Source organism: Arachis stenosperma, chromosome 1, assembly GCF_014773155.1.
Source record: "Arachis stenosperma cultivar V10309 chromosome 1, arast.V10309.gnm1.PFL2, whole genome shotgun sequence".
In the NCBI taxonomy this organism is placed as follows: domain Eukaryota; kingdom Viridiplantae; phylum Streptophyta; class Magnoliopsida; order Fabales; family Fabaceae; genus Arachis; species Arachis stenosperma.
Window position 1 is genome coordinate 27,542,120 of NC_080377.1, and position 24,195 is coordinate 27,566,314.

At 36.0% G+C, this 24,195-nt stretch overlaps 1 protein-coding gene across 1 annotated transcript; it reads right to left on the reverse strand.

Annotated features, from left to right (window-relative positions):
* Nucleotides 1-9,815: 9,815 nt before the first annotated feature.
* LOC130939367 (cytochrome c oxidase subunit 6a, mitochondrial) lies at nt 9,816-13,569 on the reverse strand. Its single transcript, XM_057867481.1, has 4 exons — nt 13,352-13,569; nt 12,327-12,433; nt 11,037-11,079; nt 9,816-10,098 (listed from the first exon to the last, which is right to left on the reverse strand). Exons 1-4 carry the CDS (start codon nt 13,464-13,466, stop codon nt 10,064-10,066), a joined length of 300 nt encoding a protein of 99 aa, XP_057723464.1. The 5' UTR covers nt 13,467-13,569; the 3' UTR covers nt 9,816-10,063.
* Nucleotides 13,570-24,195: the final 10,626 nt, after the last annotated feature.

Below are 24,195 nucleotides of genomic sequence, written 5' to 3' on the forward strand. Positions count from 1 at the left end.
TAATACTGGAAGACAGAGTGCTTTGGGCCACAGCCAAGACTCAATAAATAGCTATGTTCAAGAATCATCATACTTTACTAAGAGAATCATTAACACTATCTGGATTCTAAGTTCCTAAAGAAGCCAACCATTCTGAATTACAAGGGATAGAGTGAGATGCCAAACTGTTTGGAGCAAAAAGTTAAAAGCCCCGCTCATCTGATTAATACTGATCTTCACAGATGTTTTTTGGAATTCATTGCATATTCTCTTCTTTTTATCTTATTTGATTTTCAGTTGCTTGAGGACAGCACAGTTAGTTTGGTGTTGTGATGAGCGGATAATTTGTATACTTTTTGGCATTGTTTTTAGTATGTTTTTGATATGATATAGTTAGTTTTTAGTATATTTTTATTAGTTTTTAATTAAAATTCACTTTTCTGGACTTTACTATGAGTTTGTGTGTTTTTCTGTGATTTCAGGTATTTTCTGGCTGAAATTGAGGGACCTGAGCAAAAATCTGATCCAGAGACTCAAAAGGACTGCAGATGCTGTTGGATTCTGAATTCCCTGCATTCGAAGCGGATTTTCTGGAGCTACAGAAGCCCAATTGGCGCGCTCTTAACGGCGTTGGAAAGTAGACATCCTGGGCTTTCCAGCAATATATAATAGTCCATACTTTGCCCAAGATTTGATGGCCCAAACCGGCGTTCAAAGTCACCTCAAGAAATCCCAGCGTTAAACGCTGGAACTGGCACCCAAATGGGAGTTAAACGCCCAAACTGGCACCAAAGCTGGCGTTTAACTCCAAGAAGAGTCTCTACACGAAATTGCTTCATTGCTCAGCCCAAGCACACACCAAGTGGGCCCGGAAGAGGATTTTTATGTCATTTACTCATTTCTGTACACCCTAGGCTACTAGTTTCTTATAAGTAGGACCTTTTACTATTGTATTAGGGAGAATCTTTTGATCATGTTTTTATGATTGAACCCTCTTTGGGAGGCTGGCCATTCGGCCATGCCTAGACCTTATGCTTATGTATTTTCAACGGTGGAGTTTCTACACACCATAGATTAAGGTGTGGAGCTCTGCTGTACCTCGAGTATTAATGCAATTACTATTGTTCTTCCATTCAAATTCCGCTTGTTCTTTATCCAAGATATCACTTGTCTTCAACATGATGAAGGTGATGATTGACGCCCATCACCATTCTCACCCATGAACAAGGTGACTGACAACCATTCTTGTTCTACAAGCATCTGAGGCTTAGTGAATATCTCTTGGATTCCTGATTGCACGATGCATGGTTGATCGCCTGACAACCAAGTGCTCGCCTGACAAACGAGCCAACCATTCCGTGAGATCAGAGTCTTCGTGGTATAGGCAAGAACTGATGGCAGCATTCAAGAGAATCCGGAAGGTCTAACCTTGTCTGTGGTATTCTGAGTAGGATTCAATGATTGAATGACTGTGACGTGCTTCAAACCTGTAACCTACTGGGCGTTAGTGACAGACGCAAAAGAGTTATTCTATTCCGGTAGGGGAGGGAACCAAACCGGTGATTGGCAGCACTGTGACAGAGTGTGTGCATTAGCTTTCACTGCGAGGATGGGAGGTAGCTGCTGACAACAGTGAGACCCTATACGAGCTTGCCATGGAAAGGAGTAAGAAGAGTTGGATGAAGACAGTAGGAAAGCAGAGAGACGGAAGGGAAGGCATCTTCATGCGCTATCTGAAGTTCCTACCAATGAATTACATAAGTATCACTATCTTTATCTTTTATGTTATTTTCGTTCATCACCATATATATCTGAGTTTGCCTGACTAAGATTTACAAGATGACCATAGCTTGCTTCAATACTAACAATCTCCGTGGGATCGACCCTTACTCACGTAAGGTTTATTACTTGGACGACCCAGTGCACTTGCTGGTTAGTTGTGCGAAGTTGTGTAATGCCATGGTATTGAGCGCACCAAGTTTTTGGAGCCATTACCAGGGATTATGAGAGTTGTGAAAAAGTATAGTTCACAATTTCGCGCACCAGTAGGCAAACTATCAATCAATTCATCTTCAATCAGCTCACACTCATTCTGAAGATCTGCTTCCTCATTTAACTCATCCTCATTCTGCACATTAGCTTCAACTACAATATTGTCAGCCATTTTCTTTTCAAATACTGCCCTCTCCCAATTTTTATCTTCACAAAAAATCACATTTCTACTCATAGTAATCTTTTGTGCATCAGGACAATACACTCTATAGGCTTTAGACTGAGAACTATACCCTACAAAGATACCAACCTCACCTCTATGATCAAGCTTGTCTCTACTGACTGAAGGAGTCAAGTAATAGCATAGACAACCAAATGTTCTTAGTCCACTAACCTTTGGTTTGTACCCGTGCCATGCCTCGAATGATGTCTGCTTGTTGAGAGCTTTGGTTGGTAACCTATTCAACAAGAAGACAGCAGTATTTACTGCTTCTGCCCAGAAGCTCTTGGGTAGTTGTTTGCCTTGTAGCATACATCTTCCCATCTCCATAATGCTTCTATTTTTCCTTTCACTCACCCTATTTTGTTGGGGAGTGTAAGGAACTGTAAACTGCTGCTTTATGCCAGAGTCCTCACAGATGGCTTTGAACCTTTTTGAGGTATACTCACCACCATTATCACTCCTCACTGTCTTTATTTTACAATTTGCTTCATTCTCCACCTCTTGTTTGAACCTCAGAAATACTTCATCAACTTCTGACTTTTGTTTGAGAAAGTAGACCCAGCAAAATCTTGTGCAGTCATCAATGAAGGTCACAAAGTACTTGCTTTTGTTCAGTGACTCCTCAGGCATAGGCCCACAAACATCTGAGTGAACCAGTTGAAGCTTCTCCTTAGCCCTCCATCTTGTTTTCTGGAATGGCTTCCTTACTAGCTTCCCTTGCAGACATACTTCACAATCAAACACTTCACTTCCCAACTGAGGCAAGTCTTCAACTAAACCATGCCTCTGCATAAACTGCAATCCCTTATAGTGAAAGTGACCCAACCTTCTATGCCACAACTCCTCCTGACCCTGCACACATGCCATAGCTTTGCTCTCTTTGCTTGCAGGATCGAATGCAAATGTTTTGTTCTGCATAGGGATCCTAAACAAGAGTTTGCCCTCCTCATCTGCAATAGCACATTCATTCTTATCAAACACAATCTTCATGCCCTTCTCAACTAACTGTCCCACACTCAGAAGATTCTGATCTATCTTGGGAACATAGTAGACATCAGACATCAGCTTCACTCCTCCAGGGCCTTCAAGTAACACATTGCCTCTTCCTTCAACCTAGATGATCACCATTCCCAATTCTCACTCTAGTATTGACTGATCTGTCAATATTAGTGAAAATTGCCTCATTTCCTGACATGTGATTGGAACAGCCACTGTCCACCAGCCATCCATCACGTGAGACTTGAGACACAAACCCTGAAGCAACAAACAATTGCTCCACTTCACCTGCAGCTGCTTGAGCCTCTCCTTGTTGAGAGCTCTTTTCTTTGCAGATTCTCTCTATGTGCCCCATCTTCCCACACTTCCTGCAGACTACATTTGGTCTTCTCCAACACCTAAAGAAAGGATGACCTTTCTTTCCACAATGTTTGCAGGCTTCATCACTCCCTTTCCTCACTTGTGCATCACTTGAACTAAAACTGGTCTGTTGAGCACCAAGCTGCTTGCCTTGCTTCTTCTTCTCACCACTTCCATGCTTCACCCTAGCCTGCATTGCACCTTCAACTGGCTCATCTCCTCTCCTCAGTACCCTCCTTTGTTCTTGTGCTTGAAGAGCACTAACTACTTCAGCAAATGGCATCTCTGAGATTTCTCTTGTGTTCTCAAGAGATGCTATAGTAGCTTCAAATCTTTCAGGTACAGAACACAGGAGCTTCTCGACAAGTCTTTCCTCTCCAAGATCAGTACCCAACAGTGCCAATTTATTGGTTAAGTCTAGGAGTTTATCAGCAAATTCTTGAACTAATTCATTTTCCTTCATCTGCACTCTTTCTAGCTCCCTTTTAAGGTTCATTGCTTTCATTCCTTTAATCTTCTTATTGCCCTCATATTCTTTCTTCAAAAAATCCCAAATATCTTTTGCAGATTCTAGACTCATAATCCTATTAAAAATAATAGGAGTAACAACAGCATAGAGACTAGATCTTGCTTTGGCTTTTCTAGTCACACGTTCTTTGTAGAGCTTTTGTTGATTTGCAGTTGGATTGGCAACCAATGGAGGCACCACGTAGTCATCGTCCACTGCCTCCCACAAATCAGCTCCTTCAAGGAATGCTTTCATCCTCACTTGCCAGACATGATAATTGCTCCCATCAAGGATTGGAGGAGCAATGCCTGCTAGCCCAATAGTTGTTGATGAAGCTTCCATCACCACAGCCCTTAAAATACTTAAGGCTCTTGATACCAATTTGTTGTTGTTTCACTCAATCCTCACACACTCTCACTCACTGTCCTGCAATGAATTTGCAGAACTCACACTCGAACTGTTGTATGTTCAGAGAAAAAGAGAGAGAGAGTTGAACACTAGAGAACTGAAGAAGCAAAACTACATTCTGACACTATTCAATAAACTGTTAAATACAATAACAGAAAGAAAAAAAAACCACTCACCCCACTACCTTAAGAATAGGACTCCACTTCCTTAAAAATAGAAACTAGCTGAACAAAAAAGATTAACTTGCCTCTGAGGCCACTAATGACTTTGACCCTATTAACTGAATCATACACATAAGCATAAAACAGAAATAAATAAATATCAGGTCCTAATACATTATCTAACAAATACTGTTAGGGTTCTCTCCCTTCTCTTCTCTCAAGGCTCGTGCTCACTCTTTTCTTTGTGCAAAAATGAATGAAAATTGGGAAAGAGTGGGAGAGTGTCATGTTTTGGCTAAGTGAATGAAGGACATTTTTATCCTTTTGTCCATTAGCCCCACTTAAGGCCAAAATTTTAAAGAAAAGTGTTCCAATTTTTATTCTAAATATTTTTTTGGTTATTTCTACATTTTTATTTGTCTCATACGTAGTACCATACAAACTTAAGCTTGTACAATTAATTATAATGCCGGTATGTATTTTTTCACAAAATTATATTTTCGCACTCCAATTAATTTTCTAAGTTATATTTTTACTGGTAAATTTTTAAATTATAAATTTTTTTAACCCTTACCTAGAGGTTTAAACCATCTCAACTCAATTTTAATTAATCAATTGACTAGTTAATATTTTTCTGGGTCTTACATTCATAAGTTGAAAAAACTAAAAGAAAATTTTAGAGGACAACAGAAGATCGAGCTCCCGACTAACCAGCTGATAAACTTTCATGAAAACTCAGGAGTTAGGGTGAAGTTGAGAAAGGGCAACTCTACAAATACAAAGGATTTTCAGTTCAAAGTCAGAAAAGGGAATACTCACTCCTAACTTGATAAAAAGGCATTTGTACATGAAAACAAAATGGCGCTCCGACTTATCAAGTTAGGAAAAGCAAATCCTATCCTCAGGGTCAGGAGCCACTATCTCGTACTTCTCCTCGTCCTCCCTCCCTTTACAAAGCCTATGCTGCCTATGAAAAGTCTCTATATACTTATTATCAATTACGAGGATAACAGAGAGAATAGTAATATCTACCTAATCTAAGTCTGACGAAACTTTGGTAGACATTCTAAGAAATATAGAATGAGACATAAATGGTTATGCCTACAAAACAAAAGAAAGTAGTCATTACAAAAAACTCACGAGCTACAAATCAGGAACAACAATATGGCATACAGAAACGTCGAACCATTCTAAAAAATAAGACCTTTACCATGTTTTACTGAGAATACAAAATGGCACCGTTACTCAGAATGAACATGGCACCATTCAGGGGCAAGATAAAATCTAAAAAATTCAACAAACAAAGTAACAAATTCACAAAATCAGATTCCACCAGATTCTACAGATTCTTTTCAGATTCTACAAAATTCTTGCAAATAATAACAAAGGTTTACAGTAAACAAGAAAATAAGCAAGAGTTAGTTTAGATAGGAACAAGAAGCCACATTCGCAGGAAACCAGCAAATTTCAAACAACAACAATCAACTAGTAATGAATAAGTAAAGAATAACAAGAGAAAAACCAACCTTGAAGAAGAACAGGAAGAAGGAATGCACGCAACAGCAAAACAAACGGACGATCTCCAAAATCTTCTCAAGAAAAACGAAGAAGAAGGTAGAGAAACCTTGATGAAAAGAGTGAACGGCGAGGCCGAAGAAAGTCAAAGTGGAAAATGCAGAAGAAGAAACAAAAAAGAGGTAAGAGAGTAATTATGTTTATATATAGTCATTAGGGGAAAAATAGTAAAAATACCCCTCATTTGCTGACATGCATGGTTACCAAGGTAACTAAAAAAATGCGCAAACAGTTATGAAAAGACATAACGTTCAAATTTAAAAATACACCGAGTACCCGACCTGGTACCAAGAAACGTGATGTACCCGACGTGATAAGATGAAGATCATCATGAATCTAGACCGACTTGGAGATGCTTGAACCCGAATCCATGAAGCTCGGTTTCAAGTAGAGGCACTGTTTATACCTTGACCTAATACACAGCCAGACCTAAAGTGAATAAATCCCAATCTACAAACATTAGTCAAGTAAACACCAATCCGACCTGATAAAGTTCGGCCGTAATGACATCAGACTAGGAATTACTTATCTGAATAAGTAACCAATTCCTACAATCTCTCCTACTCATCTAGAAAGGAAATTTGAACAACTTTTCTAACAAAAAAGAACAACTTCCCACCATCAATGGTGAAACGACTTTAAAAGACGATTATTGACTTTACATCTACACTTATAAATACCTAACACCCTCAGGTATAATTCGAACCCAATCTACTAAAAACTTGCTAAAACCCTTACTAACTTAAGCATTAGAGTCCCTTGCAAGTACCATCCCCCGTCTTCACCATGACGTCAGATGGCGACATCCTAGCAGCAAGAGACATTGGGCAAATCATCCAAAGGCGTTTGGACCTCAAGTTCAAGCTCAAACTAACTCAATTTCAGGTAACCCTCGGAATAGTAAGTTTGCCCCATGAATTTGTTTTTCACGCATTCTTTATTGTCGGATTTATCTCCCAGTAAATCTGAAGGTAATATATTATTTGTTAATAATTAAATGACGAATTCAACCAATGATAAATCTTGAAGGACTTGGTCATGTGGTGGATAATGAAGTGAAAGAATTAGAAGAATGGTGAATTGGATTAGAGAATAAGTGGAAGAAGTGTAGATTCAAAATCAATGAAAGTAGATGCCTTTGTTTTGGATGTAGTGTTTTTGCATTTCTTTGTGGGCTGTAATTACAAACTTGTTCAGAGTAATTGTGTAGGAAACTTATGACTGATTTGGATTATTTGAAAGTTGTTTATGTTATAGGATGACACTGAATATTGGAACACTTTTGAAGATAAACAAAAATGGATTATTACGATCAATGTTTACAATTGGGTTAAGTACGATTTTGGTCCCTGAGATATAGACCGAAAATTATTTTTGTCCCCAATCTTTTTTTGCATACAAAATCGTTCCTAAGGTTTAACATAGTTTTAAAATTGTCATTCGGACCAAAATATCCTTCCCCTTCTTCACCAAAATACTCAGTTCTTCTTCTCCATCACAGCAGCATCTCTTCTTCATTTTCTTCTTCTTCAACTAGAATTTCAACAAAATTTCAACTAGAATTTTAAAAACAACAACAAAATTTCAACTAACAGATATAAAAAAATTAAAACAGAATTTCAACTAGCAAATATCAGAAGCAGAAGAATGGAATAGAATCAGAAGCAAAACAAAAACATAGGAACAATGGAATCAATCAGAATGGAATCAGAGTCAACAACAACGATGCGATTAACAAAATCAACAAATCTAACAATACAAATAACAAAAGAAATGGAAGTAGAATAATCAACTTAATTAACAAAATCAGAAACAGAAGTAGAATAATCAACTTAATCAGAAATAGAATTGGAACCCAGAGGTGAACAACGAAGAGCAGCGATGACATGCGACGAGCAGCGGCGAGAGGCGAGAAGCAGCGGCAAGGAGTAGCGGTGACCGGCGAGCTAGTGAGGAGGATGAGCAGAACGACAACGCGGCAGACGTCCTCCTCACTGATCTGCTAGCATCGACGTCCGTCCTCTCTTGTTGGCGTCGTCGCCATCCTCCCTTCCCCCTTCTTCTTCTTCCCTCCCCCATTGTGTGATTCCTTTCTCCCCGCCTTTCCTTCCCCCTTCTTCTTCCCTCCTCCTCTCGTGTGATTCCCTTCTCTCTCTCATTCGTCTCTCTTTTTTTTCTTTTTTTTTAATAATTTTTTAATTAGGGGTAATTTAGTAATAAAATTTAAAATTTACTAAGAATGACAATTTTAAAATCAAGTTAAACTTTAGGGACGATTTTGTATGCAAAAAAAGTTGGGAACGAAAAATAATTTTGGCCTATACCTTAGGAACCAAAATCGTATTTAACTTTTTAAAATCTCTTCCGTGAAATAAAACAATCATTTGTGTAAAACAACAAAGCAGCAAATTAATATATTTGTAGCATGCATTTTTCTAACTTCAAAGAAAGTATAGATGTTCATATATTATATTGATAAGGTTAATAAAGAAGCATTCCATCTTTGACAAGTTAACACCTAATGATAGTAGTCCTAAGACAAAACAAAAAAAAAAAATTAGAACATTTGTCCCTAACGAAATAATATATTTCGTTGAGATTATAAACAAGCAAAATAAATAGCCAAAATAATAAAACATGTCCTTAAGTCCTATGGCTAATATCCACATTGGCAAAGTCTAAGTTATCCAATATTAATTCTTCCTTGGTACCCTAAGTCTTGGAGGCTTTAACCTATAGTTGGCACAAACTAGAAAAACTTCGATGATAGTTCCTAAGCTTGCAATAACCATTGTCTCTGCTGATATTACACCATCTCTAGTTGTTGAATTTGTTGCAGCAGTTATTGGCCCATTCAATGAGTTTGGTGAATCATGTCTCTAGTTGTTGAATTTGTTGCAGCAGTTATTGGCCCATTCAATGAGTTTGGTGAATCATGAGGTCTCAACTGTTTAATTTGGAAGAGAAGTGATAATCCCAACTGAGATGAAACATTCCCAAATAACATAAGTTTAAATAACATCAATTTTTGTGGATAAAGAAAGATAAATTAACCCGACTATTGCCCATAGAAGGACAAATCAATCCTTGACTAGTGCGCATAGGGATACAAATCAACCCCATTGCCCATTCGCTAGCATGACACTTAATGAAAACTCAACGTCCACATCAACAATATTAAATGCCAGACATGTCTCTTCCGTTAGGTTTGAAGAACGGAGATGACAGAAAGGCCACCATGACTTGCAGTAGTCAGTGCAAGGACTGGGACAAGTCTTTTTTTTTTTTGACAAAAATGGCCTTGTCCTATTTTAGAATGTACAGGGACCAGTTTGGTGTTTACTCAACAAAACTTACCATCAACCTTAGAACGATATTATCTTCTACTCAGAAATATTCTGTAAAACAAATGTTTTTTTGTATACTAAGTTCCTCGTCACAAAACCATTCCAAATAGTTTATCAATTAATATTTAAATGGAGTTTACAATCATCAAGACTAATTTATATCATTATTAATACAAATAAATGAACAAAAATAATTAAAATTACCCTAAAACGTATCAAAGATTGTGAGGACGAGACGATGAATGAGTCCCTAGGCAAAGACGACATAAAAATTTAACACAATTTTCTTTTCAGCTTAACAAGAGTTGGTATAAAAATAAGGATCGAATTGTTTGCCGAATTTATTTTGCTTACAATCTTAGGAACAAACACGGGATAAAAGCATGAGAAAAACCACCTTGCCAAGTGCATCTTCTAGATCACATTTCAACAAACAATAAGAAATTGCGACTATCAGTGTTTCTTAAACTATGACAAAAGGGCTCCATCACAGCCACAAAAGCCACCAATATTCCTAGTGGTGCTTCCTTTCAAATAGACCATCGGGACCTATTTTTCATCACAAAAGAACCTTGTCATACAATGAGGAACCTCAAAAGGCCAAAGCAACAAACTAGAAAACAGGAGCATCATTATTGAATTACTAGCAGGACCCCTGGTAATATAAAATAGTGACAACACAGCAAGAAATTAATAGCAAAAGCCAAAAAAACATTCATACAAGGTTCATGACAAAAGTGTGTAACCAAATGAGATATATATATCCACACAGACACATACACATAAAGCAATGAACGAGACACTTCTCTTGCACATATTTATGTGTGCCTGAGAAATTTTGGCCAGGTTAAAAAAGAATGAATGATTCACTTCTCATACATTCATTTAGGTTTCAGTGACTGTGTCAATACCTGTAGTATTATGTGCCAGAAACCATGTTTATTATTTAAAAGATGAATGCCAAATTCTGATGAGGTAACTGGCTCAAAAGCAGAACGGAAATGACAAGTGTCATGTGAACAAATGTAGGTAATAACTCGAACTAATAAATTATTTGAGGCCAAAAAATGGGCAGTTAATACAACAACATGCTATTAATTTTGAAAATAGAAGCCAACAGGTTGCAAATATAAGTTTTCTGACAAACAACAAAGTGCACATGATAACAGGTGCATATAATTAACCATGAGTACCCTACTACCCTGCTCCACCCAACTATTATATATTCTAGACCTTGTGTACCAACCCCAACATGCTAATATACCAAAAATGGCTGTTAAACGTTAAAATTACTAATGCAACCAGCAACATAAGTACAAACAAAACAAAAGCATAAGACTAAATTTTTCCAGCAACGGAGGTAATTGGTGGTGTGGTGGTGGTGTTTTTTATTTTGGCAGGGGGGGATAGTTGAATCGTTTTTGGGAACCTTCTATCAGCTGTAGAAGACAATATAAATATCAGAGAATGAGATAGAAGACACATACCCCATGGGAATTCTTTATTGCGGATATGCATATATGGGTATGCCTGCATCAAAAAATAAGTTAAGAAAATTAAAGTTTAATTGTTTCAAAGTTTGTTTCAAAATGGAAATAATTTCAATAGCCACTTTTCATAACATGGGCACAAACCATAACCAAGCGATATGAACGGCTACAAATAGCTAATGGTTGTGGGGAGCATGACAGATATAAATTATCCAATTTTCAGGGAGAATATCTAGCTAGAATCCCATTTACATGTTATCAGTAAATATCATCAATTAGACAAAAATGTTGCATAGATAAAAATATCAGGATTCATTAGAGTGCTTTCTAGTAGACCCTTCATTTTATTATTCATTTGTAGTGTGTGTTTCCAGAGAAACCTCTCCTTGTTTTTGGTAATTTATTGTGAAGCTTCGATGGAAATCCAAAGGTCCCCAAATTCAAGTCCTTCATCTGGACAGGAGCACTGAGAATAATATAAGCCACTATCACTTCTTACAAGTACCTAATAAGGCTGTCTATCTTTACATATAAATGATGTGCTATTTTAATTCAGAGATAACTTCACATACGGAGAGAAGGCCTTGCGGCACAATAACTTGGGACAGTATCTCTTGATGAAGTTAACTTATCTTGGTGAGAGGCTGAGAGCAGGGATTGAAGAGTTACATGAATGTTCTATTTATCCTCACATTTGTTATCTTGTGCTACAGAAATACTTAAGCTCTTGAACCTTCGTGACAAAATTGTACTGGTGTTACCCCATTACGGCAGAGATTGAGCATTTTTTTTCCAGTTTTAAAATGAGAATATCAATGCACTAAAGGTTCAATTAACTCCCTGAAATTACATTCCATTGGCCAATTTAGTAATTGGATGGTCAATCGTTAGTCAACCATTTCTATTTGCTATGTCATGTCATGTGACACATCAACATACCACATGGCAGTATGGTACATCAGCAAACAATAATTGTTGTCTAACAGTTGAATGACCAAGGACTAAACTGACTTACAGAGTGCCAGTTAAGGAACTAAATTGACACTTGAAATTTCAGACACTAAAACAGAGAATGCTTGAAATTTCAATGACCAAATTGAACACTGCTTTATTTGCAATAATATCTATTTCCTTTTAATATATTCCTCCTAGTTTTTTATTTGTAAACAGTTTAAACAAGCTGAGCAGACAAACATGCATTAAAATAGGGAAGAAAAGAGAGAGAAAAAAAAAGATGTAAATGAAACAATTATATATTGTGTAATTTGTGTAGAGAGGAAAGCTCACAGGGGGTTCGTCATGGTGTGGGTGTCCCTTTGACAGGTTATAAATGGCCAAAACAGTGCATGTAGCAATGCCTAGATATGTAATCTTCTCCCACTTGGCCGTCTCATCTGATGGGGAAAAAGGATAAAAACACATAACAATAAAAGAGAAATCAAGAAACGGAAGTTAAGTGAGTGAGCCACATAAAACCTAATAATTTCATCATGAAACAAAAAGATACGCGAAATAAATACAATACAAATCCTTCTAGCTATAATGTACGGATACTGGCAATGACACGACACACGACTCAACATTCAGATACACGAATTTTAAATTCTTATAAGACTTGAGATATGGCATATATATAAAATTTTTAAATAAATTATAATGATATTTTGATATTTTATTCATATTAAAATATAAATTAATCTTCTAACTATTTTTAATGTTTTTAATTATATAAAATATTTAAAATAATTTTTGTTTTAATAAATAATAATATATATTATTTCTAAACTTATTTCAAAAATCCAGATTAAGAATATCGAATAAGGCTACGCAAGAATTTTTTATTTTTATTAAGCCAAAGTTGGATCAGTCGTGTCGACGAGTTTCTTGTCTTCCAGGTTAAATTCACGTATGCAAATGTAAATGCAACTAAGCAGCCTCTTACGGGTTTAACACAGATTTAAAATAAAACCCAAAAGAAATGTACAATAATCATTTCTCAGAACCCAAAATAAAAAATAGCGTGCATAAACCTTAAATCAGGCCAAAAAACCGAAACTATGCGCAAATCGATTTCAAAACGAGCAATAACCAACGCAGACACGCAAAAGCTTTAAGATCAGAGCGAAATATAGATCAATCTCATAAACTAAAAACCCATTGCCCAAATTGAAGTTATGAAACTCAAAATGCAACCGAAATTTAACACAGCTTCCACGAGATAAACCTGATAAGGAGAGCTATTTGCGTATTAATTTAATTAAACCCTAAAAAAAGGAAATGAACAAATAGCTAGAGAGAGAGGGAGAACAAACATGCATCATCGTGATGAGCAGAGGAAGCGAAGTTTCGCTTAGGTGCAGCGGGGTTACGAGCACCACCGCGTAGGGCGGTTCGAAGAAGACCAGATCGGACTAGCGCCGTCGCCATTCGTTTACTGCTTGACTCTTTCTCTTGTCTTTCGGTCTGTGTGTTTTCACGGTATCCTCCCGACTCCCGAGTACCACTCCGAAACTTCTTATATTGGGGGTTTTTTTTTTCACCAAAATAAAATAAGGACTCGTTTAAAAAAATAAACTATTTACAGTTAAGATTAACAGATTTTAGTATTTATTATTTTAGTCGAAAATTAAAATTGTTCTTGAAATTTGTTTATGTTTAAAATTTTTTCTAATATTAAATCTTATTTTAAATTATTATTTTTTTAATTCTCATATAAAAGTATTTTTTTCTCCCGTATCTTGATACGAATTTTTTTATTTAAATTAAATAAATATAAAATTTATAAAAATACGTAAAATATAGAATAATTATTTAAATACACAATTTATTACATTTCGAATACTGAGGGTGTGTTTGTTTTGAGAGAAATATGAGAGGAAGGAAATAGAAAGGAAAGAAATTGGAAGGAAAATAACTATTTTTCTTTGTTTGGTTGAATGAAAAAGTCAAAGGAAAATATTGAATAGTGTAAAAAAATGGGTGGGACCCATTGAAAATTTTTTCCCTCCAATAATAGATGGAAAATGGAAGGAAAATATATTTTGTATCAATATTCCAATATTACCCTTTATTTTTTAATATATTTTAAAATATCTAAGGATAAAATTGTCTTTTCATAACATTATATACTATTTCATTCCTTCTCATTTTCCTTTCATCCAAACATACCTAAGGAAAATAAAATTCCACTCAATTTCTTTCCTTTCTCTTCTTTCCTTTCTATTTCTTTCCTTTCTATTTTTTTCCTTCCAACCAAACAAAGCATGAGAGAATAACTTAATTATAGACCTTAGATTATGACGCAACGAAAAGTTGACGTACTTTAAGGCAATGTTTGATTTCAAAGACATAGACACAGAGACATATACACGCTAGAACATGTCTTATATTTGTTTGTTGAGACACAAATCTTTACTGGACACATTAGTACACAAGTATATATAAAATATATGTATTTGTTGTAAAATAAATAACTGATGAAGATATAATAAATATAAAATAAATAAATATAAATAGAAGACTCTAATTTTGATTTTCACCAATATAATTATCTCACTATAATAATAGAAGAAACTTATATATTCACTACTATTATATATTAGTAGCATATGAACGAGGGAGAAGAAAAGTTTAATATAAAGAGAGGGAGAAGATTTTTATTGCTGTGTGTTATTTTGCATCAGATCATGCCTATTTATAGGCGTACAAGAGAAGTGTCTATTAATTTCATTCCGTGTTGAGAAAGTGAATTCTCATTTGTGAAAAGAGTGAACCGCTCACATCATCATGCTTATCTTAACACTCCCCCTTGGATGACCATTTAGGAATATGTCTCATTAAAATCTTACTAAAGAAAATCCAATGAAAAAAACTTTAGTGAAGGAAAAAAGAGTACAATATCCTTTGTGATGGGATTGCCTCATTAAAAACCTTGCCAAGAAAAATTCAATAGGAAAAAAAACTTGACCAAGGAAAAAAGAATACAGTCTCCCCCTCTTGTCGACATCATTTAATGTCTCGAAATCGGTGCATCCCAATCTCATGTACCAATCTTTCAAAGGAGGATTTTGGGAGTGACTTTGTGAATAAATCTGCCAGATTGTCACTTGAGCGGATCTGTTGAACATCAATTGTCCCTTGATTTTGAAGATCATGAGTGAAGAAGAATTTGGTAGAAATATGCTTTGTTCTATCACCTTTGATGTATCCGCCTTTAAGTTGAGCAATGCATGCTGTATTATTGATAAACCACCATTTTATAGTTTATCTTGTGCTAAATTGAGTGGTTTTTATCAGTTCTTTGCACACTTATTCATGTAATTCGCATGTTTTACATCTGCCTTCCTAATTTTGTGCTATGATTGAAAACTTGCTTCTTAAGCCTTTAAATTGTCAATTTTTAATTCTCCTTTATACCATTCGATGTCGTGATCTGTGTGTTAAGTGTTTTCAGACTTTATAAGGTAGGAATGGCTTAAAGGACGGAAAGAAAGCTTGCAAAAATGGAAGGAACACAAGAAACTAAGGAGCTGACTAGCAAGGATCGACGTACATGCATGGCTCACGCGTGCACATGACTTGGCCCATTCCACAGCGACGCGTACGCGTAACTGACGCGTACGCGTGACAAGCGAAGTCGTACATCGACGCGTATGCGTAACTGACGCATACGCGTGACACACGCAGAAGACCATCGACGCGTACACGTGACTGACGCGTACGCGTGACGTGCGTCACGTGCTGCAACTGCAGAAGATGCTGGGGGCGATTTTGGGCTGAGTTTGGACCCAGTTTTTGGCCCAGAAACACAAATTAGAGTCAGGAGACAACAGAGATTCAACACACATTGACATTCACTTAGTTTTAGTTTTTAGTTTTTGAATTTTGGAGAAAAAACACTACTTTCTCTAGGGTTCTTCATATTCTGAGATTTTTAGTTTTATGCTTTGGATTGGATCTTGAGAGAGTGACTATCTCCGTTTGGAGTCTCTATCATTATAGTTTGCTTTCTTATTTCCTTACTCTTTTATTGTCCATTTAGTTTGTTCAGAGTTATATATGGATGTCTTTGATTTTGGAAATTATTAATGCAAGGGTTATTTTTACATTTAATTTCATTATTTGTTTGAATATCATCTTCCCTTAATTTATTATTTTAAAAATAACTTTTACTAAATTAATTTTAATTACCATGTCTTCTTTCTATTTTCTTTACATGTTTGCGAAAATGGCACCCATGTAAATGGAGTAGGCTCCCAACTTGACTTTGGAGTTGATTAATAGGAGACCCTTGAGTTGGAATACTCAAGTGTTAATTTGTAATTGGAAGTTGTTGACTGACTCTCTAGTCACTAACTCTAATCCTTTCCTAGGAGAGGATTAGGATTTGTGAATCAGAGTTGGTTCAGTTACTTAACTTTCCTTTATTAGGTAAAGGATAACTAAGTAGAAACAACAACCTTTTACCATTACACTTGGGAAAATTCAACAAGGATAGAACTTCTGATTAATCTTCTCCTAGTCAAGGCTTTTTATTTCAATTGCATAAAACCTCTTGTTAAATTTTTTTTGCTTTAATTCATAGTCATTTATTTATCTATTCCCCAACTCTAAAAATTCTCAAAAAAATTCTGACCAATAAATTACACTCTTTTGTCAACTCGTTGGGAGACGACCTAGGAATTCTACTCCCAGTATTTTATTCTTAAATTGTGACAACTCTTTCTAAATTGATAAGCGGAATTTTTGTCGATTAAGAACTGTACTTGCAACATTATTTCTATTATAAATTCTTAATCGGCATTTTTTCGCCAGTCAATTATCTTCAAACAGGACAGTTGGAGCTATCTTATGATCAATCAGTCTACATGATGACAGGATATATTAGATCAAACTCCTGAGCCAAAAACACTCGCAACTTGCTTCATGTATCGCTAGCATTTCAGCATGATTAGAGGAGGTTGTTGCTATCGTCTATTTCGTGGACCTCCATGATATAGCTGTACCTCCATATGTGAATAGGTATCCTGTTTGATATCTCCCTTTGTGTGGATCAGACAAGTATCCAGCATCTACATAGCCAACTAGTTGTGACTTGGATCCAAAGGGATAGAACAATCCCATATCAACCGTTCCATGAAGATATCGAAATATTTATTTGATTCCACTCCAATGTCGTCTGGTTGGAGAGGAACTATATCTTGCTAGTAAATTCACAGCAAATGATATATCGGGTTGTGTATTATTAGCAAGATACATTAGCGCTCCAATGGCACTAAGATATGGTACTTCAGGACCAAGGATATCTTCATTTTCTTCGTTAGGACGGAATTGATCATTTTCCACATCCAAAGATCTTACGATCATTGGGGTACTCAAGGAATGTGATTTATCCATATAAAATCTTTTCAAGATCTTCTCTGTATATGTTGTTTGATGAATAAAGATCCCGTTTTGTATATGTTCGATCTGCAGGCCGAGACAAAATTTATTCCTTCCAAGATCTTTCATCTCAAACTCTTCTTTTAGAGTTTTTATAATTATTAGAACATCTTCAGGAGTTCCAATGATATTTAAATCATCAACGTACACAGCAATTATAATGAATCCAAATGCATATTTCTTTATGAAAACACACGGGCAGATATCATCATTCTTGAATTCATTTTTGGCCAGATACTTAGTAAAACGACTATACCACATTCGTCCAGATTGCTTTAGACCATATAAAGATCTTGCAATTTAACTGAGTATAGCCCCTGCGAATATTCATTGGATGGTTTAGACATCTTTAGTCCTTCAGGGACTTTCATATAGATATCCCGATCTAATGAGCCGTATAAGTAGGCTGTTACCACATCCATTAAATGCATATACAGTTTATGATATGCAGATAAACCGACCAAATAACACAATGTTTTCGCATCCACTATAGGGGAATACGTTTCTTTATAATCTATGCTGGGCCTTTGTAAAAAATCTTGTGCCACAAGTCGGGCTTTGTAGCGCACAACTTCATTTTTTCATTTCGTTTTCTCACAAATACCTACCTGTATCCAACAGGTTTTACATCTTCTGGTGTACGGACTACAGGTCTAAAGACTTTACGTTTTCCAAGTGAGTTTAATTCAGCCTTCATGGCTTCTTCCCATTTTGGCCAATCATTTCTTTGTTGACATTCTTCGACTGATCTTGGCTCAAGATCCTTACTTTCATGCATGATATTTAATGCCACATTATATGCAAATATTTCATTGACAATTTTCTTATTTTGGTCCCATTTCTCCATTGTAAAGACAAAATTTATCGAGATCTCGTCATTTTCACAATTTTCAGGTACCTAAACATCTTCTGGCATTAAAACTATATCAGAATTTTGGACAGCTGCAGGTGTCTTTACAATATCTTTTTTGACAGGAATAGTATTTACCTATTTTTACTTTCAAGGATTTTTGTCTTTGGAACCAACAGGCCTGCCACGCTTCTGGTGTGTATTTGCTTCGATGGCAATTTGTTTAACTGGGACATCAATTCAAATTGGGGCATTTTCTGCTACTATATACGACTTGGTTATCCTCTTTGTATCGGAAAATACATCAGGCAATTCATTTGCTATTCTTTGCAAATGTATAATCTTTTGAACTTCTAGTTCACATTGCCCTGATCGAGGATCTAAATACATCAAGGATGATGCATTCCAATTAAGTTCCTTTTTAGGAAGCTTATTCTCTCCCCCTAATGTTGAAAATTTTGATTCATCAAAATGACAATCCGCAAACCGAGATTTAAATATATCTCCAATTTGTATCTCAAGATACCTCACTATAGAGGGAGAATCATATCCAACATATATCCCCATTTTTCTTTGGAGTCCCATTTTGGTGCAATTAGGTTGTGCAATGAGAACATATATCACACACCCAAATATTCTTAAATGGGAAACATTTGGCTGCTGGCCAAAAGCTAATTGCATAGAAGAGAACTGATGGTAACTCGTTGGTCTCAATCGAATAAGTGCTGCGGCATGTAAAATAGCATGCCCCCAAGCTGAGGTTGGGAGATTTGTTCTCATAAGTAAGGGTCTAGCAATTAATTGGAGGGATTTAATAAGTGATTCTGCTAACCCATTTTGTGTGTGAACATGAGCTACTGGATGTTCAACACTTATTCCATTGGCCATACAATAAGCATCAAAAGCCTGGGAAGTAAATTCACCAGCATTATCAAGTCGAATTGCTTTGATTGGATTTTATGGAAATTGTGCTTTTAATCGAATAATTTGAGCCAGTAATCTCGCAAACACCAGGTTGCGAGAAGACAATAAAGACACATATGACCATCTCGAAGATGCGTCTATTAGGACCATAAAATATCTAAAAGATCCATATAGTGGATGAATAGGTCCACATATATCACCTTGAATTCTTTCTAGGAATTCAGGGGACTCAAATCCAATATTTACTGGTGATGGCCTTAAAATTAACTTCCTTTTAGAACATGCAGCACAACAAAATTCACTAGATTTAAGAATCTTCTGGTTCTTTAGTGAATGTCCATGGGAGTTTTCAATAATTCTCCGCATCATGGTTGTTCCCGAATAACCCAATCGGTCGTGTCAAATTATGAATTCATTTAGGCTAGTAAACTTCTGGTTTATAGTGGCATGTGATTCAATTGCACTAATCTTGGTGTAATATAACCCAGATGAAAGTGAATGCAACTTTTCTAATATAATCTTTTTATTTAAATCATGAGTTGTGATACATAAATACTCATGATTTTCTTCATTCATAGTCTCAATACGATATCCATTTCGGCAAATATCTTTAAAACTCAACAAGTTTCTTAGAGACTTGGTAGACAATAGTGCATTATTTATTATGAATTTTTTTCCTCCGGAAAACAAAATTATAGCTCTTTCGGAGCCTACAATCACATTGCCTGAGCCAATAATTGTATTAACATATTCTTCTTTTAGCACAAGATGGGTAAAATATACATCACTTTTAAGAATGGTGCGCGAACTTGCACTATTCGCAAGGCATACATCTTCATTATATATTCTTGCCATTTTCTTCAAAGACAAATAATATAAAATGAGTAGTATGCACAGTTAAATTGAATACTTGATCGAAATTATTTTTCTAAGAAACACTGTACTTGAAAATAATGTCTTATACTAAAATTTTATTATTATCACTATTATTATTATTTTTTAAAACTTAACACATTTAATGATTTCACAATTCATAAACATTAATATTTAATTATTTATATACATCATATTTGAAACTTAAATACATAGAAAATAAAACTTAATAATAAGTTCTTTACATTATTTATTTACATGAATACTTAATAATCCTACATATTAAACTATTTCATCATTGATCAAATGACCAATATTTTCTTCAGGATCCTCAAAGAAATCTGACACATCATAATAAGTGGTGGAATTTTTAGCATCATTTGAAACAAAATTCGTTTCCTTTCTTTTGTCGTCTTTTTTCAAAGATGATTGAGAAAGATCGACTAGGTACCTTGGTGTACGACAGGTACGCGACTAATGGCCCTATCCACCACAACGGAAAAACTTATCTTCTGTTGATTTATTTTGCCCAATATTTCTTTCTTTATCCCACTTCTGGTGAGATCCTCTCTTTTGAACATAATTCATTTTCCTTCATAATTTTTCTTATTTCCAAAACCTTGCCATTTACCTCTTCTGGGGTGATGATTTGTCGCATTTACTTCAGGAAATGGGGCGCTGCCAGCTGGACGCGCTTCATGATTCTTTAAGAGCAACTCATTGTTGCGTTCAGCAACAAGAAGGCAAGAAATTAACTCAGAATATTTTTTAAATCTCTTTTCTCGTTACTGCTGCTGCAGGAGCACATTCGAGGAATGGAAGGTTGAGAAAGTTTTCTCCAACATATCATTATCAGTTATCTTTTTCCCACATAATTCATTCGTGAGGTGATTCGAAACATTGCTAAATTATATTCATTTATGGATTTAAAATCCTGTAGACGCAAGTGCGTCCATTCATATTGGGCTTGAGGAAGTATCACCGTCTTTTGATGATTATACCTTTCTTCAAGGTCTTTCCAAAGATCTGCAGGATCTTTTAATGTGAGATATTCATTTTTCAATCCCTAGTCAAGATGACGACGAAGAAAAATCATGGCTTTGGCTTTATTCTTCTGGGATGCCTTATTTTCAGCCTTAATGGTATCTCCAAGATCCATTGAATCAAGATGGATTTCAGCATCCAGTAACTCGACATAATAAAAATTTGTTACCTGAGTCTTCTTAAAAATTTGATCAGAGTCTCATGCTGATAACGTGTTGTAAAATAAATAACTAATGAAGATATAATAAATATAAAGTAAATAAATATAAATAGAAGACTCTAATTTTGATATTCACCAATATAATTATCTCACTATAATAATAGAAGAAACTTATATATTTACTACTATTATATATTAATAGCGTATGAAAGAGGGAAGAGAAAAGTTTAATATAAAGAGAGGGAGAAGATTTTTATTGCTGTATGTTATTTTGCATCAGATCATACCTATTTATAGGCGTACAAGAGAAGTGTCTATTAATTTCATTCAGTGTTGAGAAAGTGAATTCTCATTTGTGGAAAGAGTGAACCGCCCATTAATTGGGCATCCACATCATCATGCTTATCTTAACAATATTCAGTGTACTTCCAAAATAATGAGACACAGAGACACAATCAATTAGACAAAAAATTTTACTCATTTACCCCTTATTAATTTCTTAATCCTAATTTTTTTTCTCTTTCTCCTTCCACTCTCCTTTCGCTATCGCATCCTATTATCCAGATTCGCCGTCAATGTTGCATCTCCTCGTCCAGATCCACCGCCGTTGCCGTCGCCTCCCTTTGCCTAGATCCACGTGCCACTGCCACTGCGTCTCCCACTTTGTCCAAATTCGAGCGCTACCGTTGTGTCTCCTCCTCTGTCTAGATCCGTGTGCCACCACTCGTCTCCTCCTTTGTTCAAATCCGCTGTCGCCGCTACGTCTCCTTCTTCGTCCAGATATGCGTCTGTCGCCTCTCCTCCCTATTTGCGATGCCCATGGCCGCCTCTCCCTCTTCCTCTTCAAGTTTGCCATTGCCGCCTCTTCCTCTACCTTGGTTCTTCTCTTTTCACAATTTGCTCTTCAGTTACCTTATCCTCCCTTTTTGTTTTTCTATTGAAAAATAAAAATTCTTATTGATTCTTGTAAAATTTTTGTTGATTGATTTGTGGCGAATTGTGTGTGATGATGAATTTATAGTGGTGGAGATGGTGGATGATAGTGGTAGCAATGGTGGCTGATATTTTTTTTTGTTTTATAAGGATAATATGAACTTTTTCTAATTTTATTGTGTCTTGTTCAATGTTTACCAAACACAGTACATAGACACTAATAATTTGTGTCCATGTCTTTAATGTCTATGTCTCTGTGTCTCTGTCTCAGAGATACATAAACCAAACGCTGCGTAAGTGCATCTGGGATACGTGTCACGTGGAAAAACAGTTATTGAGCATCTGAGATACGTTTAAATACTGATTAGGGTATCAGTACTCGAGATATACTTAAACATGAAAAATGGGTCACATATAGTCAGAGACAAATTAAGGCCACAGTATCCGAGATACGTGTATTATGGTCTAGGTGTCTCTGCACCCTAGATATATTGGAGAAAAACTCTATATATATTCTCCCATCTTCAACTATACACTCGCAATTGTTCTTTTCTCTCTTTATCCTTTAATTTTGTTCGCATGGATAATAATCAATTCTTTTTTGTTGTAATTTATCCCAATGGGATAGTAAGAAAGTAAGAGATAGTGATGAATGAATGATTTTTTAGTTTAATTCAACTGTGATGTTGCGCACTAGCCGTGTTGATATCTTTTATGTGCTAAAGACAGTCATATTGAGCAATATGAGGGGAATAAATTCCAAGGAGGTTGGACAAGTTGCATATAGATTTTTGTATGCGCTTCCGAGCGGTGGATTTACCAACAGGTTATTCTGGCTTGAAGGGAATCAACATGTGAGGATAATGTTCGACGTACATACAAGGCTAATGCCATAACATGTGATGGAGTGGTATGCTGCGGTTTGTAACGTGGTTGTTATGGTGGGCTGTCCTCTTCAAATCCTCAAGTAGTTCCGCTAGATGCAAGACATACCCACTTTTCAGCCTCGTGATAGTGATTTAGATTATGTTACCAAATCCGAGTCATCGAACGAGATTTCTTCTTCTTATGAGTATGTGCTGGAGACTCCCACCAGCGGTGGTGCTCGATTTCTCCTGCCCCCCTTTGATCATTCCTCAATTGTCAAAAGTTTCAAGTCATTATCACATTTTGAATTTCGACGCAATGCATTTGGATAATCATTTCAATATCTGCCAAGGAGAGGATTACAACACCGATGGTGGGTTGAAATTTTGGGTTGGCCATAGGTTCAGGAACCGTGATGTTGTTCTGATGACTGTGAAGAACTACAGTATTCGAAGGAACACGGAGAATAGAGTTTTAGAGTCGGATAGACTTAAATACCATATCGTTGCAAGAAATTCACCAATAGTTGTCCATAGAGTCTTCATGTGGCACTATGTCCGAATTTGAACTACTGGTATATTTTATTTTTTAGTTTTGATGAAATTAAAGGCTAATTATTTTAATTATGTCTTGTACTGAATGTTGACATGCACGAGTAATTTTATAGGAAAGTACGTAGGTTTAGTGGACTACACACCTGTTTGGAACTAACCATGTCTCAAGACCATGCTTAGTTAGATAGTAGTTTGATTTGCAAGGTCATTCCACCTATAATAAATACTGATCCACCAGTCTCTTTCCCAGTGTTGCAAAGTGCGGTACATTAAAGTTATCATTTCAAGCCATTGTATCGAAAGGTGTGGATGGCGAAGCAGAAATCGATTGTCAGATTTATGGTGATTGGGAAAAATCGTACAACAAGATACCCAGTCTTTTACAAGCTTTGCAAGAATGCCTCCCAGGTATAATTCACGATTGCGTTGCAGTTCCATATTATGATGCCACCATAGTTGACGGAGATTGGAGCCAGCTTGATAAGGTCTTTTGGACATTCCCTCCTTGTG

Excerpts from the sequence above, each read along its gene's own strand:
- LOC130939367 (XM_057867481.1), bottom strand. The coding sequence starts at position 13,466 with ATGGCGACGGCGCTAGTCCGATCTGGTCTTCTTCGAACCGCCCTACGC. Across the intron at positions 12,434-13,351 it reads TGCTCATCACGATGATGCAT|ATGAGACGGCCAAGTGGGAG; the intron begins GTTTGTTCTCCC and ends TTTCCCCATCAG. Across the intron at positions 11,080-12,326 it reads CACACCATGACGAACCCCCT|GCATACCCATATATGCATAT; the intron begins GTGAGCTTTCCT and ends TTTTTGATGCAG.